At 45.0% G+C, this 19,713-nt stretch overlaps 2 protein-coding genes across 2 annotated transcripts; one reads left to right on the top strand and one right to left on the bottom strand.

Moving 5' to 3' along the window:
- Positions 1–1,406: 1,406 nt before the first annotated feature.
- LOC136427665 (dual specificity protein phosphatase 23-like) lies at positions 1,407–11,080 on the bottom strand. Its single transcript, XM_066416711.1, has 4 exons — positions 10,985–11,080; positions 8,795–8,911; positions 8,114–8,291; positions 1,407–2,004 (listed from the first exon to the last, which is right to left on the bottom strand). Exons 2-4 carry the CDS (start codon positions 8,878–8,880, stop codon positions 1,804–1,806), a joined length of 465 nt encoding a protein of 154 aa, XP_066272808.1. The 5' UTR covers positions 8,881–8,911; positions 10,985–11,080; the 3' UTR covers positions 1,407–1,803.
- A 1,122-nt stretch (positions 11,081–12,202) lies between these two features.
- Positions 12,203–19,346, top strand: LOC136426882 (uncharacterized). Its single transcript, XM_066415603.1, has 12 exons — positions 12,203–12,291; positions 13,019–13,093; positions 13,520–13,588; positions 14,241–14,310; positions 16,334–16,527; positions 16,942–17,179; positions 17,549–17,679; positions 18,105–18,342; positions 18,472–18,529; positions 18,750–18,841; positions 19,100–19,198; positions 19,324–19,346. The coding sequence occupies exons 2-12, from the start codon at positions 13,037–13,039 to the stop codon at positions 19,344–19,346; spliced, it is 1,269 nt and encodes a 422-aa protein (XP_066271700.1). The 5' UTR covers positions 12,203–12,291; positions 13,019–13,036.
- Positions 19,347–19,713: the final 367 nt, after the last annotated feature.

The following is a 19,713-nucleotide window of genomic DNA, read 5'->3' on the forward strand; positions in this document are numbered from 1 at the left end:
GGACCGTGACCAGACGACCCAGTGCGACCCAGCCTCGGGGCCCGGGTCGCCCATGTCCGCACCCCGCTGCCTTACCTAACGTCTTACAGAACACTCTACTCCAAACTACTTTCATGTTCTCTCATTGACTTTTAAGAGCTTCTGCTTATAGCTTCACATTTCATACTTTATTATGACATATCAATGAATGCAACAATATAATGTAAGATACGTGCAAAATACTCTCGCACAAGTGATGTTTATATGGATGAACTTACGAAAATAAGACACTAAGTTACCAAGCTAACACCATTAAGTAGTTATAAAAAGTGATCTTTGTATATAAATAATGGAGTAAAACAATGTAATTTTGTCATATTTATAATACAAGTACACTGATCAAATGCAATCAGGTGTAGTTCTACTATATAATTTGAAATCAGATAGTGTCAAACTTCTTAAGGTTGTAACTTGTACCTGCCTCATAAGGCTACATGTATACTCATTCACCAGACAGAGTCTGGTAAACATACAATCAGCTTTCGACAGCTCAATGTTGCATAACCCAACATTATCATTATCCCCTAGGATGGGGAAAATTCATGATCAACTTTGGCATTTTTGTTGAAGTCTCATCATAAGCTTTAGAGAGACTCTTTCTTTATCACTACTAAGTTGGTGATCTTTCCGAAATGCTCCCAGACTTTGTAGTGAAATATAATTGGTTATGTTTGAACACATTTCTAACATGCTGAGGTAGTTAAAAATGTTGACTGTGGAAAATGAGCCTCAGAGAAGTAAAACTTCTGCTTCCATGGAAATGATACACAATATTTCCCTGTAATAAAAAACAATCCTTTATCTACATGTAACACTTTTGAAATTAGTACAAAATAACAATAACCTTCATGCCATTTCTGCATGCTACAATCAAAAGAGCAAGGCCATGCTATTTTTGTAATGTAAGTTACGTGTGTAACACATATTTTCCAGGGCCCTGCTGTATAAAGCAGTGTCATGTCACTGACATGGGCCATCCTGGCTAAAGAAAACGGAAATAAATAAATAGATAAGTCTCCACTACTGGATCAGAGAAGCACCAATTAATTTTCCTATGTACTGAAATTTCATGCATTGCGTATTGCTAAAAACAAACTATACTTAGCTTATATATGCTTTCTTGGCACCTATTTGGTACTGTAAAACTTGGAACACCTGTCCTAATAACATATGTGTTCTCTTTAGGCCACACCAATTTAATTTCTTGGTTAACGGATTTTTATTTTCAAACAAAAAAATTTAGAAAAAAAATCATGAAAACAGAAGGCTGGACCAGCACTCTGTTTTCATGAATTTTTTTTTCTAAAATTTTTTTTTTTTTTTTAAAATAAAAATCTTTTAACCAAGAAATTAAATTGGTGTGGCCTTAGCTTGAGAAAGAAGTACTTTGTTGCCTTCTCCTGTAACTTTGACACAAATCTCTTGCACTTGAAGGTAACAAGATTTATTTTGCACCAAATGTTGCTGACAGTTCGGATCCTAATTCTTGAACCATTCACCCTCCATTCTCTTCCTTGATAAGATGTTTGGCGCCATGTGGTAACAGTGGAGTGCCGGGTGCTAAAGGTTAAGTACTGGAGAATTTCCTATTCAGCAGGAAAAACTGTGACCCGCGAAACTAAGTAGTTGCACATCAAGCCAGTTGAGATGAAAATATAACTCTTTCATTTATCCTTTTTCACTGAATTTCAAAGTATGTATTAAATTTCTTTACTTGTAGAATTTTGAAGGTTTGGCCAGATTGCATTAAACAAATCCACTCATCTAGACCTCTCCCCTGGACTTTAATAGTTGGTAATACTGAATCACCATCTTTTCTTGGTCATAGGTTTCTATCGAGCCTGGACGGATGCGTCGGATCTCCTCAATGGCCTCCTGTCCTGAGATTTTCCTTGTCTTGACGAAGTAGCATGCAATCATGGTTCCTGTGCGCCCCCTGCCCCACTGGCAATGAACTGCAACACCCTGAGAGCAGAGATAACATACATGACATTATGACAACAGTGTAGATTAGCTTGTAGATTAATCTGAAGCAGATGTCACGCACGCACACATACACAGTCGGATATTAGGATCATTTTATCACTTTCTATTGAATATCATGTTATCCGCATCTGAAATAACTAGCATAAACTATATTCATGCTAATCGTGACGATTTGAGCGAAGGCTCAAATATGCTAATTAGCCGCTCGAACCCTAGCTCACGTGATCAGTAGACACGTCATCCACGCCATAGCCACGCCAGCGTGCTAGCAGTAACACGGTTCGAATTCTCAGTGAATTTCTCAGTTATAATCTCCGCCTTGTGCCCTTTACTCGACCATGGTGAGACGGAAAAGATGCCCAGGTTGCGGCGAGGAGTTGATCCTGCACCCGAAGGGTAAAGGGAGTAAGCATTGTGAGGGGATAGACCCTCCTTCCGAGCGGGTCAAGGACCCTCCCCCACCACATGGCCAAGAGAAGGACAACGTGAAGGACTCGCCGGAGGAGACGGAGCCGCCGTCGCACGAGAGCGCCACTGCAGAGCTAGAGAAGAAGAAGGAGGCTCTGCTCGAGCGGCTGGCTAAGGTAAAGTTGGAGAGTGAGGTCGCCGCCTTGGAGGACGAACTCAAGCAAGCACAAGCAGCTATGGCGGCCCGCGCGACCATTACCGGGAAACCCCTACAAACCCCTAACAAGATGGTGCTAGGAGAGGGAGATATCACCTTACAGCAGCTACGCGAAAACGCAGCTCTGCAGCACGCAGTGGACACCAAGTACGCGCTACCGGGAGCCGGAAAGAAGAGAAAAGACGAAGGTAAGCCGCTGTCCCCAGAAGCATTCGTGTACAACTTAGACAGCTCCGAACCGAAGAAGTATGATGAATTGTCTCTCGGAGAGTTTGTGTCCGGATGTATGGCGTTGTTGCGTTCTGAGAATCTGCCACGTACGGAGTTGCTCGGTCGTCTCTCTGTGCTGCAGTATTGCTTCGACAGATTGGCTAGGTACAAGTGGGCTCACGTGCGTACTTTCCATGCTGCCGCGGTCAGCGAGGCAATGAGCGTCCCATGCGTGTGGTCGGACTGGGCGCATTTGAAGGAGATGTTTTTCGACGGAAATAAGGACAACCTCAAGCCGGCGGATTCCGGTGATGGCGGCACGTCAACACAGACAGCACCGCAGATATGCTGGGGCTTCAACAAAAACAACTGTTTCCTCTCAACGTGCCGTTTCGACCACTGCTGTCGATTCTGCTGGGAGAGCAAGTCAATGAAATACAAGCACGCAGAAGCCGACTGCGAACGCAAGAGGCGGGAAACCAAGCAGACACGAGTGCAGACGGCTGGCAGCACTGCGTGATAAGCACGCCCACCCAAGGGCACGGGGACCGGCTCAAGAGCCGGGGACACTACCGTGCGGAGAACTGTGAGTTTGGTTTCTGTTTGTCCACGTCCGTCTCCTTCTAGTAGCCACGTTCAGCTCGCTTCTGTCAGTAGTTTTCCGTATTTAACTCGCCACAGTGCGGATAGTTTCAACAGCCTTCCCTACGCAGATTGTAGCGATGTGTCAATCAACACAGACGATAGTTCTCGTGTTTCCTTCAGTAGCGTCCGACATTCAACTCGCCACAGTGAGGATCATGTTTACGGTCTACCTCCCACTGACGGTAGCGACATGTCCATCCGCTCAGACAATGCTCCTCGTGTTTCGGACAGTTGTTTACAGTTATGACAATACAGATATGACAAGAATTGGTACAGATTCTTTCGTCTCGTTTCCCCTCCAAGAGGGCGTCGCCGCCAGGCAAAGTCAGGTTTCCTCTAGAACAGCCGATGTTTCCATGACTGTACATCCCCCAGCGGGCGTTGCCATGAGGCACAATAGACGAATTCGTCTATTCGAGTGACGGTTTTCAGGTCGGGTGTACCTGCGACTCTACGAGTGATACTCCCCCAGCGGGCGTTGCCACAAGGCACAATTCGAGTGACGGTTTTCAGGTCGGGTGTACCTGCGACTCTACGAGTGATACTCCCCCAGCGGGCGTTGCCACAAGGCACAATTCGAGTGACGGTTTTCAGGTCGGGTGTACCTGCGACTCTACGAGTGATACTCCCCCAGCGGGCGTTGCCACAAGGCACAATTCGAGTGACGGTTTTCAGGTCGGGTGTACCTGCGACTCTACGAGTGATACTCCCCCAGCGGGCGTTGCCACAAGGCACAATTCGAGTGACAATTTTCGGGTCGGGTGTACCTGCGACTCAACAATTGAAGAGTCGACCCGGTCAGTTTTCCGTATTCAACCCGCCACACTGCGGATAGTTTCAACAGCCTTCCCTACGCAGATTGTAGCGATGTGTCAATCAACACAGACGATAGTTCTCGTGTTTCCTTCAGTAGCGTCCGATATTCAACTCGCCACAGTGAGGATCATGTTTACAGTCTACCTCCCACTGACGGTAGCGACATGTCCATCTGCTCAGACAATGCTCCTCGTGTTTCGGACAGTTGTTTACAGTTTTCAACTCGCCACAGTGATGACCGTAGCGGGTCTTCCCACACAGTTTGTAGCGATGTTGCAGGCACAGAGGCCAGCAGTTATCGTGTTTCCGTTCAGGATTTTGATGTTGTTGTAGCAGAGAGGGAGAAAATATTCGATTCTGACGAAGGGAGTATAGTTGCCGGAAATACCACAGACGGTATTGATGTGACGATCGAACCAAGCCTTGGTTCTAGTGTTTCACTTCAGAACTGCCACGGTTCACCAGTCACGTTCACGGCTGGCGAAAAGCAAGTAGTTTCAAGACATTCAGACAGTCATTCGTTGCACGGACAATGTTCTTCTAGATATGACAAGAATGGGTACAGATTCTTTCGCCTCGTTTCCCCTCCAAGAGGGCGTCGCCGCCAGGCAAAGTCAGGTTTCCTCTAGAACAGCCGATGTTTCCATGACTGTACATCCCCCAGCGGGCGTTGCCATGAGGCACAATTCGAGTGACGGTTTTCAGGTCGGGTGTACCTGCGACTCTACGAGTGATACTCCCCCAGCGGGCGTTGCCACAAGGCACAATTCGACTGACAATTTCGGGTCGGGTGTACCTGCGACTCAACAATTGAAGAGTCGACCCGGTCGAGTGTACGTGCGAATCTACAAGTTGGCCTTATCGGGACTGGCATGCACGGGTGAGACAGTCTCCAGTTCTCAGTCACCGTTCTAAACTCCGGTAGGAGCCGCAGCGCCTTCCTACAGACATGCCTACACAATCTGTGGCTCTGCGCGGCCACTGGACAGTTTGAGCTTAGGGCCGTGCATACTGGGCTCGAAAATAGGCTCGCAGACCACCTCAGCCGCTGGTCGACTTCGCAGTACCACGAGAACGAATTCAAACGCCTGACGGCCGGGCAGCGCACAGCCAGCGTTGTTGTCTGCCCACGACATTTCGAGTTACTGACATACTGTAATCCTTCCGGGTACCTGCACCCTGCTACGGCGATTGGACTCAGACGTAGAGGACGCAAAGCTGTCGGCTTTCGCGGCGGGCACTTTCGCCAATTTCCGAACGCAGTGGAGGGCATTTCTACTATTCTGTGAGTTTTCAAACTACCTGCTCTACCGACTGACTCGAAAACCCTCACCCGTTACGCACAATTCCTTACGCGCTCCTTGCGGAGCCCGAGTAGCGTCCAGCTGTATGTACACGGGGCACGCATGTTGCAACGATTTCACGACTTCGAACCGCCCGAGATCAGCTTCGAACTGAAGCTCGTCGTGTCTTCCTTCCGTAGAGGTTCCCCACATGTGCCAGAGAAAAAGCTCCCTGTCACGCCTGCCATCTTGCTCAAAATCCGGGAGTTGTTGGACCTGACAAGGCCCATGCACGCCACGCTGTGGGCAGCATTCTGCGTGGCCTTCTTCACATTGCTCCGGAAGTCGAACATAGTACCGCGATCACAGTCAGCATTCGACCCACGCAAGCAGCTAACGCGTCGCGCCATTCAAGTTTCCAAGGATGGACTCCTGGTCCAGGTGACTTGGTCGAAGACGATCCAGTTTCGGCAAAAGGTGCTTCTCCTACCATTGCCCGCACTGCAAGGGCATCCCCTGTGTCCTCAGTACGCATACGTCAATATGTGTAACATGATCCCGGCCGACCCAGACGGGCCGGCGTTCCTGGTCCCAGGTAACGGAGGCGGACTCATCTCCCTCACCCATGACACGTTCGTCCACCACTTGAAGTCGTTATTATCCGCGGCAGGCTTCACCCCAGGGAGTTATTCGGGACATAGTTTCAGACGCGGCGGGGCGACTTACGCGTGGCACTGCGGTGCTGACCCACAGGTGATTAAACTGTTAGGCGACTGGTCTTCAAACGCGTTCGAACTGTACTTGGACTGCTCCTTCGACAAGAGGTGCGAGTATTCCAAGCTGATCGCGGAGAAGCTACAGAACAGTTCGCTGGAGCAACCAGATTAGTCTATTGGAGGGACTGTTTAGCAACGACTGACTCCCCAGAACAGTTCGCTGGAGCAACCAGATTAGTCTATTGAAGGGACTGTTTAGCGAAGACTGATTCTCCAGATGTACTTGCAGTAGAAAGACTTCCTTCACGAAGCGGACTCCTATAGACATTATCAGCAGCCAACTTCGGACTCTAGTACTAGTAGCGGCTGGTTCAGTATGACAGCACATGTCATATAATCAAGTGTTTAGGACAGTGTTTATACATTCGTCTTGTGGCTTAGAGACAATGGTGCAGTTGTTTAAAATAGTCACCCACCTGTTAGGTTAAGGTTATTTACTCAACTGTTAGGTTACGGTTGTTTTAGTTTGCTCACCTGTTAGCCTTAGGCTGTTTAGTTTGTTTAACTGTTGGTCGTCAGTCTTCCCTAGCTTGCTAAGTTGCACTAGTCTTGGCGCTGGCTAATTTACTTACCACTAGTTTTGCTGTTACAAACAACGGCCGTATACCAGTTGATGCCACCAGTAATATCTTATCGGCAGCTCACACTTCTTCACATTCCTTGGTACCGAGGCCTAGTTGCTACAGACTCTCAGTAGCTTGTCACTACTGCTCCACCACGCTCCTCTCGTCGCAACTCCCGCACTCTACCCTACTCGCATAATCTCCCGCTGGGCTTGGTCTTGGTGTTCGACAATCTCTGCTATACATTAAAGTTACCAAGCCCATTCAGGCTCCTTCTCCTTCTTGTGTGAGAGTGCGGATAATTGTGACGATTTGAGCGAAGGCTCAAATATGCTAATTAGCCGCTCGAACCCTAGCTCACGTGATCAGTAGACACGTCATCCACGCCATAGCCACGCCAGCGTGCTAGCAGTAACACGGTTCGAATTCTCAGTCCCGCCCACCCACCCGTGTTCGACAATCTCTGCTATACATTAAAGTTACCAAGCCCATTCAGGCTCCTTCTCCTTCTTGTGTGAGAGTGCGGATAATCAACTATATTTGTAAACACATTTAGATTTGCATTCTAGCTACTTGGATTGAAAATTGCATATTTTATTTTGTTCATATACACATAGCCGAACATGGCTCCTGACTACTAGCCGACTAAGGTCACGGTAGTTCAGGAGCAGTCTGACCAGTTTAAGGCCACGCCTATCTTTTAGCGCAAAAATGTCCCAACTATCTCAAAACCAGTAAATGACTTACTCCAGACTGAGCCCCAAATGCTTTTTAAACTACTCTCAACCATCCCGACCTCTAGCCGCAGACTGCCGAATCTCTCCTGACTAATCTCCGACTTTCAAAAGAGGGGTCATTTTCTTTTTTAATCAAAATAATCTATTCTTCTATGTTGTTAACATCACTGAGAGATCAAATTCGGATCATGGTTTAGCATCACCAGCCAAACACCAGGCAACCCATTCCAGACCTCCCGTGCAGAGCCGAATGTTATGTTCAAAACATTCGGCTGGTGCAGCCGAACTAACTTCCAGATCACTCATAATATCATGGTCGGGGGAGAGTCGAGAGGCCATGTTCGGCTATGTGTAACCTGGGCTTTACCAGGGCTTGTAAAAGCCTTTGGCTAGTTGCTGACATAAGCACTTGAAAGCATAGAACACCTCTCACCTCCCCAATCCTACTGTTGCTCTCCACTATGTGGATGAAGCGGTCCACCTGTTCAACGCTAGGAGGGGTGAAGTCCTCGATCTTCATGTGGATACTGTTCAGGTTCGGGCAGCTGTCCACAGGTGGCAGTCTGTAGGTGAGGGAGATCAGGTGACGAACGCCTTCCTTGTACAACCATCTGGAGGAGAAAAAAAGAGTACATCACTGATTCTGTAAATAGCGGAACCATTGTCTTATGATGGCGGCCCAATAGAAGATGGAGATACAACCTATCTAAACACCTACTGGGCCCTACATGGCCCAGAACAGCTAGATTTAGAAAAGACTGGAGTCGGTCAAGGGAGGGGTTCCTCCGAAGGAATGACAACGCCCTGGAATGATGATGATTGTCTTATGAGGTACTCATTTACAGTTGTTCCCTGAAGGCTAATTGCAAAATAACAATCTACAGCTGTACTTAAACAGACAGTGAGCTAGTTGTGGATCAAAATAAAGTCAACTGTATTACACTTGCTGTTGGGTTTGACTTCCTCTTGAAAGCCTGTTGGCCATTGTAAACCGATAGTCTGTAACATTTCATTTGTGTTATACTGGATGGGTAAAATTTGTGTGTCCTGAAAACACACAACTTTTTAATGCTTAGACTGTGGCAACAAACTTCTGTGGTCTTGCAGTACAAACCTGATGTTTTCTGCCCGATGTGGGAACGCCAGGGCGCACAGCTTTCCTTGGATCACCCAGCTGAAACTGGAGGGTCGTTCTGCCATGCTGTCTGGTCCCTGGTTACAACTGGCAGCCCTGAAATCTTCAATGGAAGACTGTTTGTGTCAATGCTCAAAAATTACACCGACATTGTCTTGGCCTTGATCGGTGTCCTTGTTGAGAATTATATAAGGTTCTTTGTATTAATTGTATAGTTAACGTGGGAACCACTGGACAGTTTTTCTGCTTCGCATAACGTTACCTTAGTAATAGCCTCTGGCTAGTTGGGTAACCCTGGCAACATGCTAAACCAATAAATAATGTTACCTTGCCCACGGCAATACTGACAGGTTCTACAAAAACACTGGCAGGTTAATTGAATATTATGTAATTGGCTATAATAATACCCAGTAATTTACCAACCTTCAATGATTCATGGGGGTCTCCTGGTTACATAAAAAATGCAGATCAGTGAATTCTGTGAGAGCCCAAGGATGCCTGACATGACAAGATTATCAGTCACAGTGCATTTGTTCTGTTTATTCAGTGAACTACGACATGCTTCAGACTGGAACGTAAAACCGCAAAAGTACTTCAGGCGACCATACTGTCGTTGCGAGCACAACGGCATAGTACAGGACCGCATTTCTACCCAGTAACATTATGTCATAATTCAGGCCATACAACAATGTATTTCACTTATAACAGAAAGATTGAAATATATACGTCCTTGTGCAACCATCTCTCTCTCTCTTGGTTCTCCCAACCATACAGGTGTGAATACTCTCAGGGCAAGCCTGAAGCTATACATGTTAAAATAACATATTATTCTAACCTCCTTATAAACTGCAGGCAAAACAAGCCCTGCAACAGTTGCCAGAGCTATATAGCTAGTAACTGTTTACTGTACATTTGACACACTCACTCACTATCCAGTTTCTTACTCACTATCCAACCCACTATAATTCAAGGTTACGGGTTTTTGATGAATTTTGAAAGAACAAGTCAATTTACCATTAACTGTCGCTGGCCATCCTGAATTTATCATTAAGCATTGAGTTTGAGTTTATTAGGATCCACAATTAGCTTAACAGCTACTCTTCCTGTGGTCCATTCGAAAACATGACTGGACAAAACTACATGACACACATGAACACCACAGAATTTAGCATCCCCCCCATGTAGACAGTCGTCTCTCAAAACGTGCAAACTCACTGAGTGAATGAGCGTGTGTGATTTTACATTCTATGTCTGCTGTGTTCTTTTGTCAAACTGAAGGCAACAACATAAAATTTGCATGGTTTGGGAGCTTTATCAATCCTTGGCTGATAACTTCCAATTTGTATTTTGAAGGCATGACAGTCACTATTTCTTGTCTGAACTGGTAATAGATATCTTAGTTTATTAGTCATTTTGTACATCATACATAGTCTGGACATTTTTCTTCTGTCTTCAAGGAATGAAAACAGACCTGCAGTAGATGTCACATCCACTGCAGGTCTGTTTTCATTTTGGTGACACTAGCACCCCTGTCATAGTTGTTCCTGCAGAACCTGTTTAGCAGCAATTGGCTCAGCACCCTTTCTTGTCTTATTCTTTGCATATAGGTCCCATACTGTTGCAGTTATATTCTGGTGTCAGGACAACTCGGCCCCTGGGACAACTCGGACCCTAGAGACGTGTATGTAAGTGATTTTACCTCTCCTAAGATGTGAAAAGATGGGAAATTTGAGAGCCCTTGATGATGAGAAGAGCAGAGTAGACTATAGAATCTTCAGTCAGTTGAATAGGCACCAGAATCTCTGTGGGTATCCAAAACTACTTCATGCACATAACGCTATATAATTTGTTTCTTTATACCTTTGGTGAAGGACAACCAAGACCTTTGGCATCATCTAAACTATAATGGGCCAGGATGGCAGGACATAAGAGTCTATAACCAACACCAACCAGCAAACAACAGTCTCTAGTGTCAAGGAGAAACCGTTTTAGAGTTGGCTGGATGTTCAGTACCTCAGCCTCAGGGGTGGGAGGGGTGACTGAGATGGGCGGGGCACTGCAACATTTTAGACCCATTTCTAGCGCCAATTCAACTGTGACTCAATCCGTTTACGGTACACAAGAAACAAATAACGTCAACACATACTCTAGGGGTCAAGTTAACGTTACCTGTCTTGTAGGACGGACGCAGAAATGTCTAAGTCACTGAATTATGTCGATATGGTATCACAGCCATCTGACCGGCATACTGAAGTAAACGTAGCAGTTAATTCGCTGTGGCATACGATACATTCGAATCGTGCGCTGGCTGAATGTCGGACTCATTAAAATAGTTTACAGGGGGGGATAAATATCAAATCAAATCAAGGAGGTTTAAATTTAAACCTCCTTGATCAAATCAAACTTTATTGCACAACAAATGTAACAGGTACATTGTTTGCCAAGTTCGTAGGTAGTACAAAATATCAAGACATATAATTATGTAAATATGAGAAGAAATATATCCTACCCCTGACAAATAAAATCTTTTGATGATAGATACATGTACTGTACTTAGCTAGGTGAAGAAATAGATACTGACTGGAGCGCAAAGCTATGCTGGCTTGCCTCCAACTACCGATGTTGTCAGTTGCAATATTTGTCCTGGTTTGACTCTTGGTCTCTCCACACATTTTACCCAATCATGCAATGAAAAGCTACTCTCCAAGCAGAGATTCGGCTCCAGCTGGTTTTTGACGTGTTTTCATACGTTTTTGTCGGGCTTTCAAAGTTTTGTCCCATTTTCTTTGTGGTTGCCAAGCCAAATTTGGCATTTTGACATCAAGAAAACGGGACAAAATAGAAAGCCGACAAAAATTCATCATAAAACACGTCAAAATCCATCCGGAGCCGAACCTCTGCTTGGAGAGTACATGTAATAAAAAGCGACCTGTAGGTTGTATTTGTGTCAGATAAATCTTATCGACTTAAGTGTTTACTAAAGCCTGACTCCGAACATATAGTGCATCAGTCCATCATTTTTGTAATTTTGCTTCCCATGTGTTGATCATCTTGATGTGATCGTGAGTTCAGCTGAAGATCACGCCTGGAGTTGAGAGATTAGAGGACATGGCGCATGCGATTGGTACGACATATCACGCATGGGAGGCGTGTTTGTGGCCAAAACCCGACTCACTTTGTAGGGGGGTGGGCGGTTACTTGACGTATGGAAATCCGTCAACATCGTCCACAAACCTTAAGTTTCCCTGCCTTTTCTCATTTTTGGTACCACTTTCGCTCCATTTTCCCATAACCGAAATCTCTCAGACCCAATCGTGGAGTAGTTAGCCAAACTGAGATGGACCTGTACTTCCCTCGTGTTTGTTACGTTGGCCTGAACAGACACGAACGAATAAGAAGGGCCGAGACAAGTAAAGGAGGGGAGTCAACCAACAGACTGATTATTACAGTCCTAGAGCGGTAACTACAGCAAAGAGGTAAAGTTTTAGCACATTGTATCTCCTTCAGACCTCAGTCGTAACGTCTTTACAGTAGGCTGACGTTTTACCAGTAGCTTCTATCTATTTATACATGTTGTAGTGGATATACATCAGATGAAAGTTCTTTCTGTTGCTTTGTTGACAAACGCCAAACACTCTCCTTGTAAATGAAAAAGTGGACGCCACTGGCAGTATACGCAACCCATGCTAACGCAATGTGAACATCATTAAGTGCCATAGATAGATTTCCTGAGTGCTTGTCCAAACATAGTGGCAAATAGTGTTGCCTAGGGTAAGTTTTTTTTTCTTCAAAAGGGTCTTGACAGTGGTAGGTTGCCTATCGCGTGTACTGAGTGTCCAAGCAGAGGTTGGTCGATAAGATTGTGACCTTTTTATCATATGCCCGTTTTCTGCGCATGTCGGTGGAGAGGGCCGACAGAAAACGGGGCATATTATAAAAAGGTCACAATCTTATCCGCCAACCTCTGCTTGGAGAGTATATCGCGTGCGCATACTCGGAAATCAGATGCGACTGCCGTAGACATTGAAAACCTATCACCCAAAAGCAACCGCGCTGTCAGGTTGTGCGCCGCCTATATTAAGTGCCTGCGTTTGTTTTCATTGCGACACACTAGTAGTACCATAAAAACCACGTGCACATAGGTCAGTGAACAAAACAAACCGCGACTCTAAGTCTAACGGCGCAGTTTAATTTCTCTCCCAGGATAAGCAGTCTTGGACCATGGACAGATCTTCTGACCGGTTGGAGTTCCGGGACAAGGATTTCGGTCTGGAGGAAGTGAGTACCGCGGCCATTTTCACCGTGATTCCAAGTGCAAGTTTAATATTGTGAAAGCGTGCGTGTGGTGTAAAATTTTAAAATGCACCAAAGACAGCTGTCAAGGTAACGTCTCCAGTATATATCACTCCGCTACAGAATGTTCAGGCTTTCTCAAGTTCATGACATAACGGTGTATACAATATGTTCTGTATCAGAAGATCCGCATTCCTCGGTTGTTGTATACATATGTGTACCAACGTTTACGAAAGTTCCATGACTTCTTAGAAAATCTGTGCCTGAGGTCGAACACGCAGTTTGTTAAAGGTCGAGGTCGGTTTGTGAAGTGCTGATCAAGAAGAGCGGATACAAGTTAATGATTGAACGGGAACAAAAGGAATCAACTTTATCAAAGATTTAATTGATTTCTCCTTCGTTTCATTCCAGTCTCCCCGTGATATTAAGTTCGGCGGCGGCGTGTCGTCCAAGAAGCGACTGCTCACAGGTGGCGTGGTGGTACGACACTTTGTTTGTGTTCACTCTGACATACCGTAAATAAAGCTAGGCGAACAAGGAGACAATTGATGTATTGCCGTTTGTCTTTGGCACGTGTGCACACTTCAATAGTGCGTGACATAAGCTGTAATTAAGCACACCAAGAAGATTTTAAAAAACCACGCCCGCAAAAACGTCCATTTTATTTTCAATGTGGAAGGTCCATCTATAAGTGGATTGTTTATTTTCTCGTCTGAAAAAAATTAGAGGAAAGTACAAATGTAGAATCGAATGCCGTTCAAGCGAGTCCTCACTACGATTAACTCAAATCTCTGATTGTATGTACTAGCGTCTGTCCTGTGGTTTTACCTTGTTTCATTGTACTAGCTTTTTTCTTCTTCATTGTTGTTGTATTGTTGTTATTGTGTGTATTTTATATGTTATTGCTAATAAGGACAAATGAGTGTCCAAAAGTAAAGAATAAAGATTCAAAGATTCAAAGACAACCTTGAACGATCCAACCTTATAGAATATTTGCAACACAACCAGAAACAGAATATCTCCGGGGCCGTATGTGCTTTGGTCATATTGTTTTAAAGGCTCATAAAACAGAAGTAATCTATGTTTCTGGCACTACTTGAAATGACGTCGTGCATGTGTGTGGTTCTCCCAGGTTCTCGTCCTAGCAGTGGTCGGTTTAGCAGTCGGGTTAGGCGTCGTCCTCTCAAGAGCCCCGCCAAAAGGTAATGTTGACCCTTTAACAGGATATAATTCAGGCGAAGTGAACCAAACAGGTCATTGCTGCTTCGTAGTCAACCATTTCTCAAACACGTTACAACGTCATGAGCTTTTGTGGGCGTTGTGGGGGGCGTTGTCCGGCACAGCCAATAGAAAGAAAGCCCTAAGAAAAAAAATCAATACTCAAACAATTAGACACAAAAGGACCCAGAGTTACACTTCTTGAGTCAACAAGTCGACTTCGCTTGAGATTTATACAGGACGCAGTTTTCAATAGGTGAACTTTTGACTGCACTCAGTGTAACCTTGAGATACCCCACTTCAACTGGCAATTACGTGCCTCACTGGAGTGGCAGTGTTCCTCATGCTTTGGTCCCATTTCCAATCCGGGGCCCGGTCGGGCAGCTTGTTGGAACAAAATATGATATTAAAGACAACAAAAGACACAAAACGTAAACAAAAAATTCCTCCGAACCATACATTGTGTCTTTTCTTCATATCATATGCATTTCTTTTATATTTTCGTTTTCTCAAACAGCCCGGCCGGGCCCCGGATTGGAAAAAAGGAAATGATGCAGACTAGTGAAAAGGCTGTCTTTTACTTTTTACCCGACACATTGCATTTTTTAAAAGTCACTCCGCGTGCGGGACATGAGGCGATGATTTGTTATGATATATATGCTCTGAGGAGAGTGTTACGTGTTCACATTTAACTGTCAATCCTCCAGAGCCTTGCGTCTACATTTTGTATCCACTACATCAAGTATTATGTATTTACTGAATAAGGTTTTTCATGTAATAAGAAAAATTTGAAATTAGAAAATATTAATCACAGACAAGCGATTCTATGATTATGGCCGATATTGCCGATTGCGATTTTGATTTCTGGCCGGTCCCATTAAAAGAAAATTCTTCGTTTCAAATAAAACCTGACACGTGCAGTCCTCCCCTGAACATAAAGGTTTTTCTTGATACCTGTGTGTGTCTGACATATTGAGGTTATTCGGTGTATAACTCATGACAAATGTCTAACCTAAGTGGGTAACGTTATCAGCGTTATAAGCCCACGTGTCAACCGCAGCGTCTTGCACCTGTGCAAAGTAGACCGATCACGCATGCCCCACAGGTCGAACATGCGTCCCTCACGTACACAATCATCGGGCTTACTTTTTATGACGCGCTTTAGATATCCTTTAGTACTCTCCACGCAGAGGTTCACTTCCGGCTGGTTTTTGCTTGCCGTGACATAAAGAAAACGGGACAAAATATAAAGCCTGACAAAAATGCCTACAAACACGTCAAAAACCAGTCGGAGCTGAGCCCCTGCTTGGAGAGTAATTCTTTGGAGGGTGAACAGAGTCAACAAGAAGTCAAGAACTATCAAAAATGGGTCACAGAGGTCTGCTTCACTACGAGTGTGCAATCGTGGTAGTTAAGTAGTCCATAAATCAGTTAGCAGGCACATTGATGACCATTGCAAGGCTGGCCGCGTGATCTGCAATCTAGAAAGAAGGAAAATTATGGAGACGACACGATCTTTCCTCCCAAGATTTGCTCGAAGTCTATTGACGTGTCACTGTTCATGTTTGGCCTGTCACTGCTGTTCCGACACCCTGTCGCTTAGCTTTTGAGTATGAGGACATAGTACGGGGCACCGGCTTGTATGATATTCTTGTAGGTAGTCTCTACAATACGTCTTGGGTTTTTGGGAATATTGGATGAGAATTTGCCAAATACGCGCGCATACACGCATCCAGGCTTGCATATATGTAACTCTTTGGCCGGTAAAGTATTCACCCTACCTGGCAAATTTCTAGTATTTTCAAGTACCCCGAGGAGGCTACTAAAGGCTGCATTGAGGGCATGTTTAGCCTGAATTGTGGTGAGAACAAGACATAAAAGGATAAATGATAACTGTACTGTCTGCACATGTGGCCATTCAAACGTGTCTTCGTACAAACTTAACTTTTTTTGATCAAACAAACATTGATGTGAGACCACGCTAACATTACCTACGATGGACTATAGGTAACGTCAACGGTGGGTCAACGCATGGTCCGACAGCGCCTCCTGCTGGAACAGTATTGCCTGGCAGGGAAAGGCGGTACAATGGCGAGGTCGTCCTGAGCTTTGTCCGAGGAGAACCCGCCAGTTTCTCCGACGATCTTACTGATGGCGCTTCAGCGCTATTCGTGGAGTTGGCCACTTACTTGGAAAGAGAGGTGGGGTGGTGCTATAGTGGGAATAACCAAAATGATAGGTAGATCGAACAAGTGACATTCAGTCCTACTTTTATATGTATATATCCTGGACCTTCCATCAAGACTGAACATATATATTGTAAGCTTATGGAGTTCCCGTACTTTCAATCGTTATCATGGTTATGTGTGAGTAATTTTGACTATAGAATTACAACAAGAATTGACAGTCTTTGGCAATGTGGCATATCCCATTTCATAGCAGCAGCCCACTGACAGAACTCAGCTTACGTTAGTACCTTCTTCATTTCGCTGACAAACACATGTACATGAGTTTTAGATACCGTCGACCTCAAAGATTGCACCTTGCCCTATATACTAGTACTCTAGCTGCAACAATAGATGACAAAATGTGTGTTACTGTTTTCTTTTTCCCAGATCGATTCTCTTTTCTCGGAAGGAGATCTCAAGAATATCTACAGTGACTCCGAAGTCACTAGTTTTGCCGAAGATGACTCAGGAGTCGTCGCGAAATTTGTTCTACGTCTCCGGTCATCCAAGTTCCCCGCGGAGATTACCGAAGTTTTCCGAGCTGGCCTCGGAGGTGCCGAGAACAACCTGCTCGGGGCCGGTGGTTACGTCATTCTTCCTGAGTCCCTGGTCATTCAGGGCGAAGGTATTGTGATCATTACTTCAATGCACAGTAGATTTCCTCATATTGTTTAGAAAGTAGCATGTGCAGCATACTCTCCAAGCAGAGGTTAGGTTCCGGCTTCTTTGGACGTCTTTTTAGGCATTTTATTGGGCTCTCTATTTTGTCATACTTTCGTTCTGTGGCTGGTCGACAAAAGCAAAACATTTCAAAGTAGAGAGCCCGATAGAAACGCATAAAAGACGTCTAAAACAAACCGGAGCCTAACCTCTGCTTGAAGAATACACCAGCAAGACTGCTACTCATTGTTAGCGTGAGGCCTTTACATGCTGCGGTAAAATAACTGAATCAGAAGACCATCCCTCATGACACAATATCTACCGATGCTCGCAGGTGACGTCACGACCACGAAGTTGGAGATGGCTCTAACAGCCATGGCCGGTCTTCCCGCTGAGTACACCGACAGTCTGGGGGACAAAACCTCGGCTGACTTCCAAAAACATGCGGTTGCCATTCAAGAAGCGGTAAGTGTCAACTTAAGAAAAGTAATACAATGTATATACGAATAATGCTACTAATTCAACATTCTACCTACTTCTGAGCTTTCAGCATTGTGTGACGTCTTGTATGACAGCCAACGAAAGGGTATGTCACCCCGTAAAAACGGCGGTAAAACCCCGTCATAGCAAATTCGAAAGCACGTCGACTGATGATGATTCTTCGAATTCCGTTGCTATATGTTACCATAAAACAAGGGATGGGGGTTTCAAAAATCTGTCCACAGCATATTGGATGCAACGAGGACCCGACATGGTCAACTGTTGGTATTTGCTGCTAACGATTGTAGATAAATGATAAATGTCATATGATGTCAGACTTTATGTCATAAATGTCAGCGATTGCTAGTTGTCAGTCAGTAAAACTTAAACATCACGTTGTTCTGTTACAGGTTGACATCCTTTTCCGAGGGAGCGACGTCACTTCCACGTACGAAGGCTGCATGGTAGCGTCTTTCCGATCGGCACCGTCAGGGGGCGTTCTTGTGGAACTAGAAATCTATCAGGCAGTGGCTGGAGCCGTTTCAGCGGTCCAGTTGGCTAACATCTTTAAGACTCGTCTTGGCGGCGAGTTGGACAACATCTTGGGGAGTGAAGGCTACTTTGTGGACCCAGACTCACTCCTAGCCGGTAAATATACTGTATATATTTCGAAATTGGTTGGTAAACCTCAATGAATTCGTAACATTCGTCATCATTTCGGCTTATGCAACCCTTGCCTGCCTTTAATTTTAACCAAGGATTCTCCTCCTTAATCAGTGCCGAGCTGGCTAGATGAAGACGTGGTACCGGGACCAGAGCCATCGTGTCCTCCCGGGTATGTCTAGTTCTTGGTTTCGCATACAGAGACCGTTTTTAGACGTTTTCATTATAAGTTCCTGTCGATTTCATTATAACATATTGCTACGTCGTCTTTGTCAATATGTAGTGCGTTGCTATTATTTGATCGACTATTTCAACACTTTACACCTTCAGCATAAATAAACCAATATATTTTCCGTTAACGTTGATGTACATGCGTTTATTTCATGATTCAGATTTTCCGAGCCTCCCTTGATACTGATCTCCATGGACGGCTTCCGGGCGGACTACCTGCTGAGGAACATCACACCCTACCTGGGCAAAATGAGTGAGTTATCTTTCACTGAGCCGTCTGGGAATATTCCGAAAAAAAAAGCATTTCCACACAGATAGCCTTAAACAACGCTTGCATTTAGATGTGTAAAGGTTAGGTGTGACAGGTCGTTTAGTGTAATCATAACCAGCTGCTATCACGCCACGTGCCGAAGGAGGATTATGTCGGATACAGACACTCGCTAGTCGCTAGTGGCTATAGATTAGTTTGCACTATCTACATACTTATCACTTACATGTAACGTTTTTCCAGGCAGGTATGGGACCCATGCACCGTACATGAGAGCACAGTATCCGACCAAGACGTTCACCAACCACTACACAATTGTCACGGTGAGTACAACTGTTAACCGTAAGTTAAAATCTGTTTTATGCCTTTAAGACAATCTGCACAAAATGGATGAGTTAGGCAAATGATTAAAGCCATGTTTATTTGACAATATGTTCTTTTTGTCAGTTGTTGTTGGTGTCTTTTAGTTGTACAGAACTGTACTCATTGAGTTACCAAACACGACGATCTCTCCTCAGGGCCTGTACGCAGAGTCACACGGTATCGTCGACAACCTGATGTACGATGAGGAGTTCAGGGCCACCTTCAGAATAACCAGTTCGGAAGCCAAGAAGGCTCGGTGGTGGGGAGGGGAACCGGTGAGTTACTTCTTTCCTGTGACTTCTTGTCGGTTTTCTTCATGGTTGTAGCCTTTGTTTGTTTGTTTTCCTTCTTCAGTTTTAACTACAGTTTCAGACCAGTTTTTGCTCTCCAAGCAGAGGTTCAGCTCTGGCTGTTTTTCACTTGTTTTAGGCGTCTTTATCGGGCTTTCTATTTCGTCCCGTTTTCGTATGTCGCCAAGCCATGTGGAGAATAGT

Source organism: Branchiostoma lanceolatum, chromosome 2 (assembly GCF_035083965.1).
Source record: "Branchiostoma lanceolatum isolate klBraLanc5 chromosome 2, klBraLanc5.hap2, whole genome shotgun sequence".
NCBI lineage: Eukaryota > Metazoa > Chordata > Leptocardii > Amphioxiformes > Branchiostomatidae > Branchiostoma > Branchiostoma lanceolatum.

Bases quoted from the DNA above. Each gene is read 5' to 3' on its own strand.
- LOC136427665 (XM_066416711.1), bottom strand. From the start codon at position 8,880: ATGGCAGAACGACCCTCCAGTTTCAGCTGGGTGATCCAAGGAAAGCTG. The intron at 8,292-8,794 runs GTTTGTACTGCA...TTTCTCCTCCAG, and splicing joins CATCGGGCAGAAAACATCAG to ATGGTTGTACAAGGAAGGCG. The intron at 2,005-8,113 runs GTGAGAGGTGTT...CTCTGCTCTCAG, and splicing joins GCAACAGTAGGATTGGGGAG to GGTGTTGCAGTTCATTGCCA.
- LOC136426882 (XM_066415603.1), top strand. From the start codon at position 13,037: ATGGACAGATCTTCTGACCGGTTGGAGTTCCGGGACAAGGATTTCGGT. The intron at 13,589-14,240 runs GTACGACACTTT...TGGTTCTCCCAG, and splicing joins TGCTCACAGGTGGCGTGGTG to GTTCTCGTCCTAGCAGTGGT. The intron at 17,180-17,548 runs GTATTGTGATCA...CGATGCTCGCAG, and splicing joins CCTGGTCATTCAGGGCGAAG to GTGACGTCACGACCACGAAG.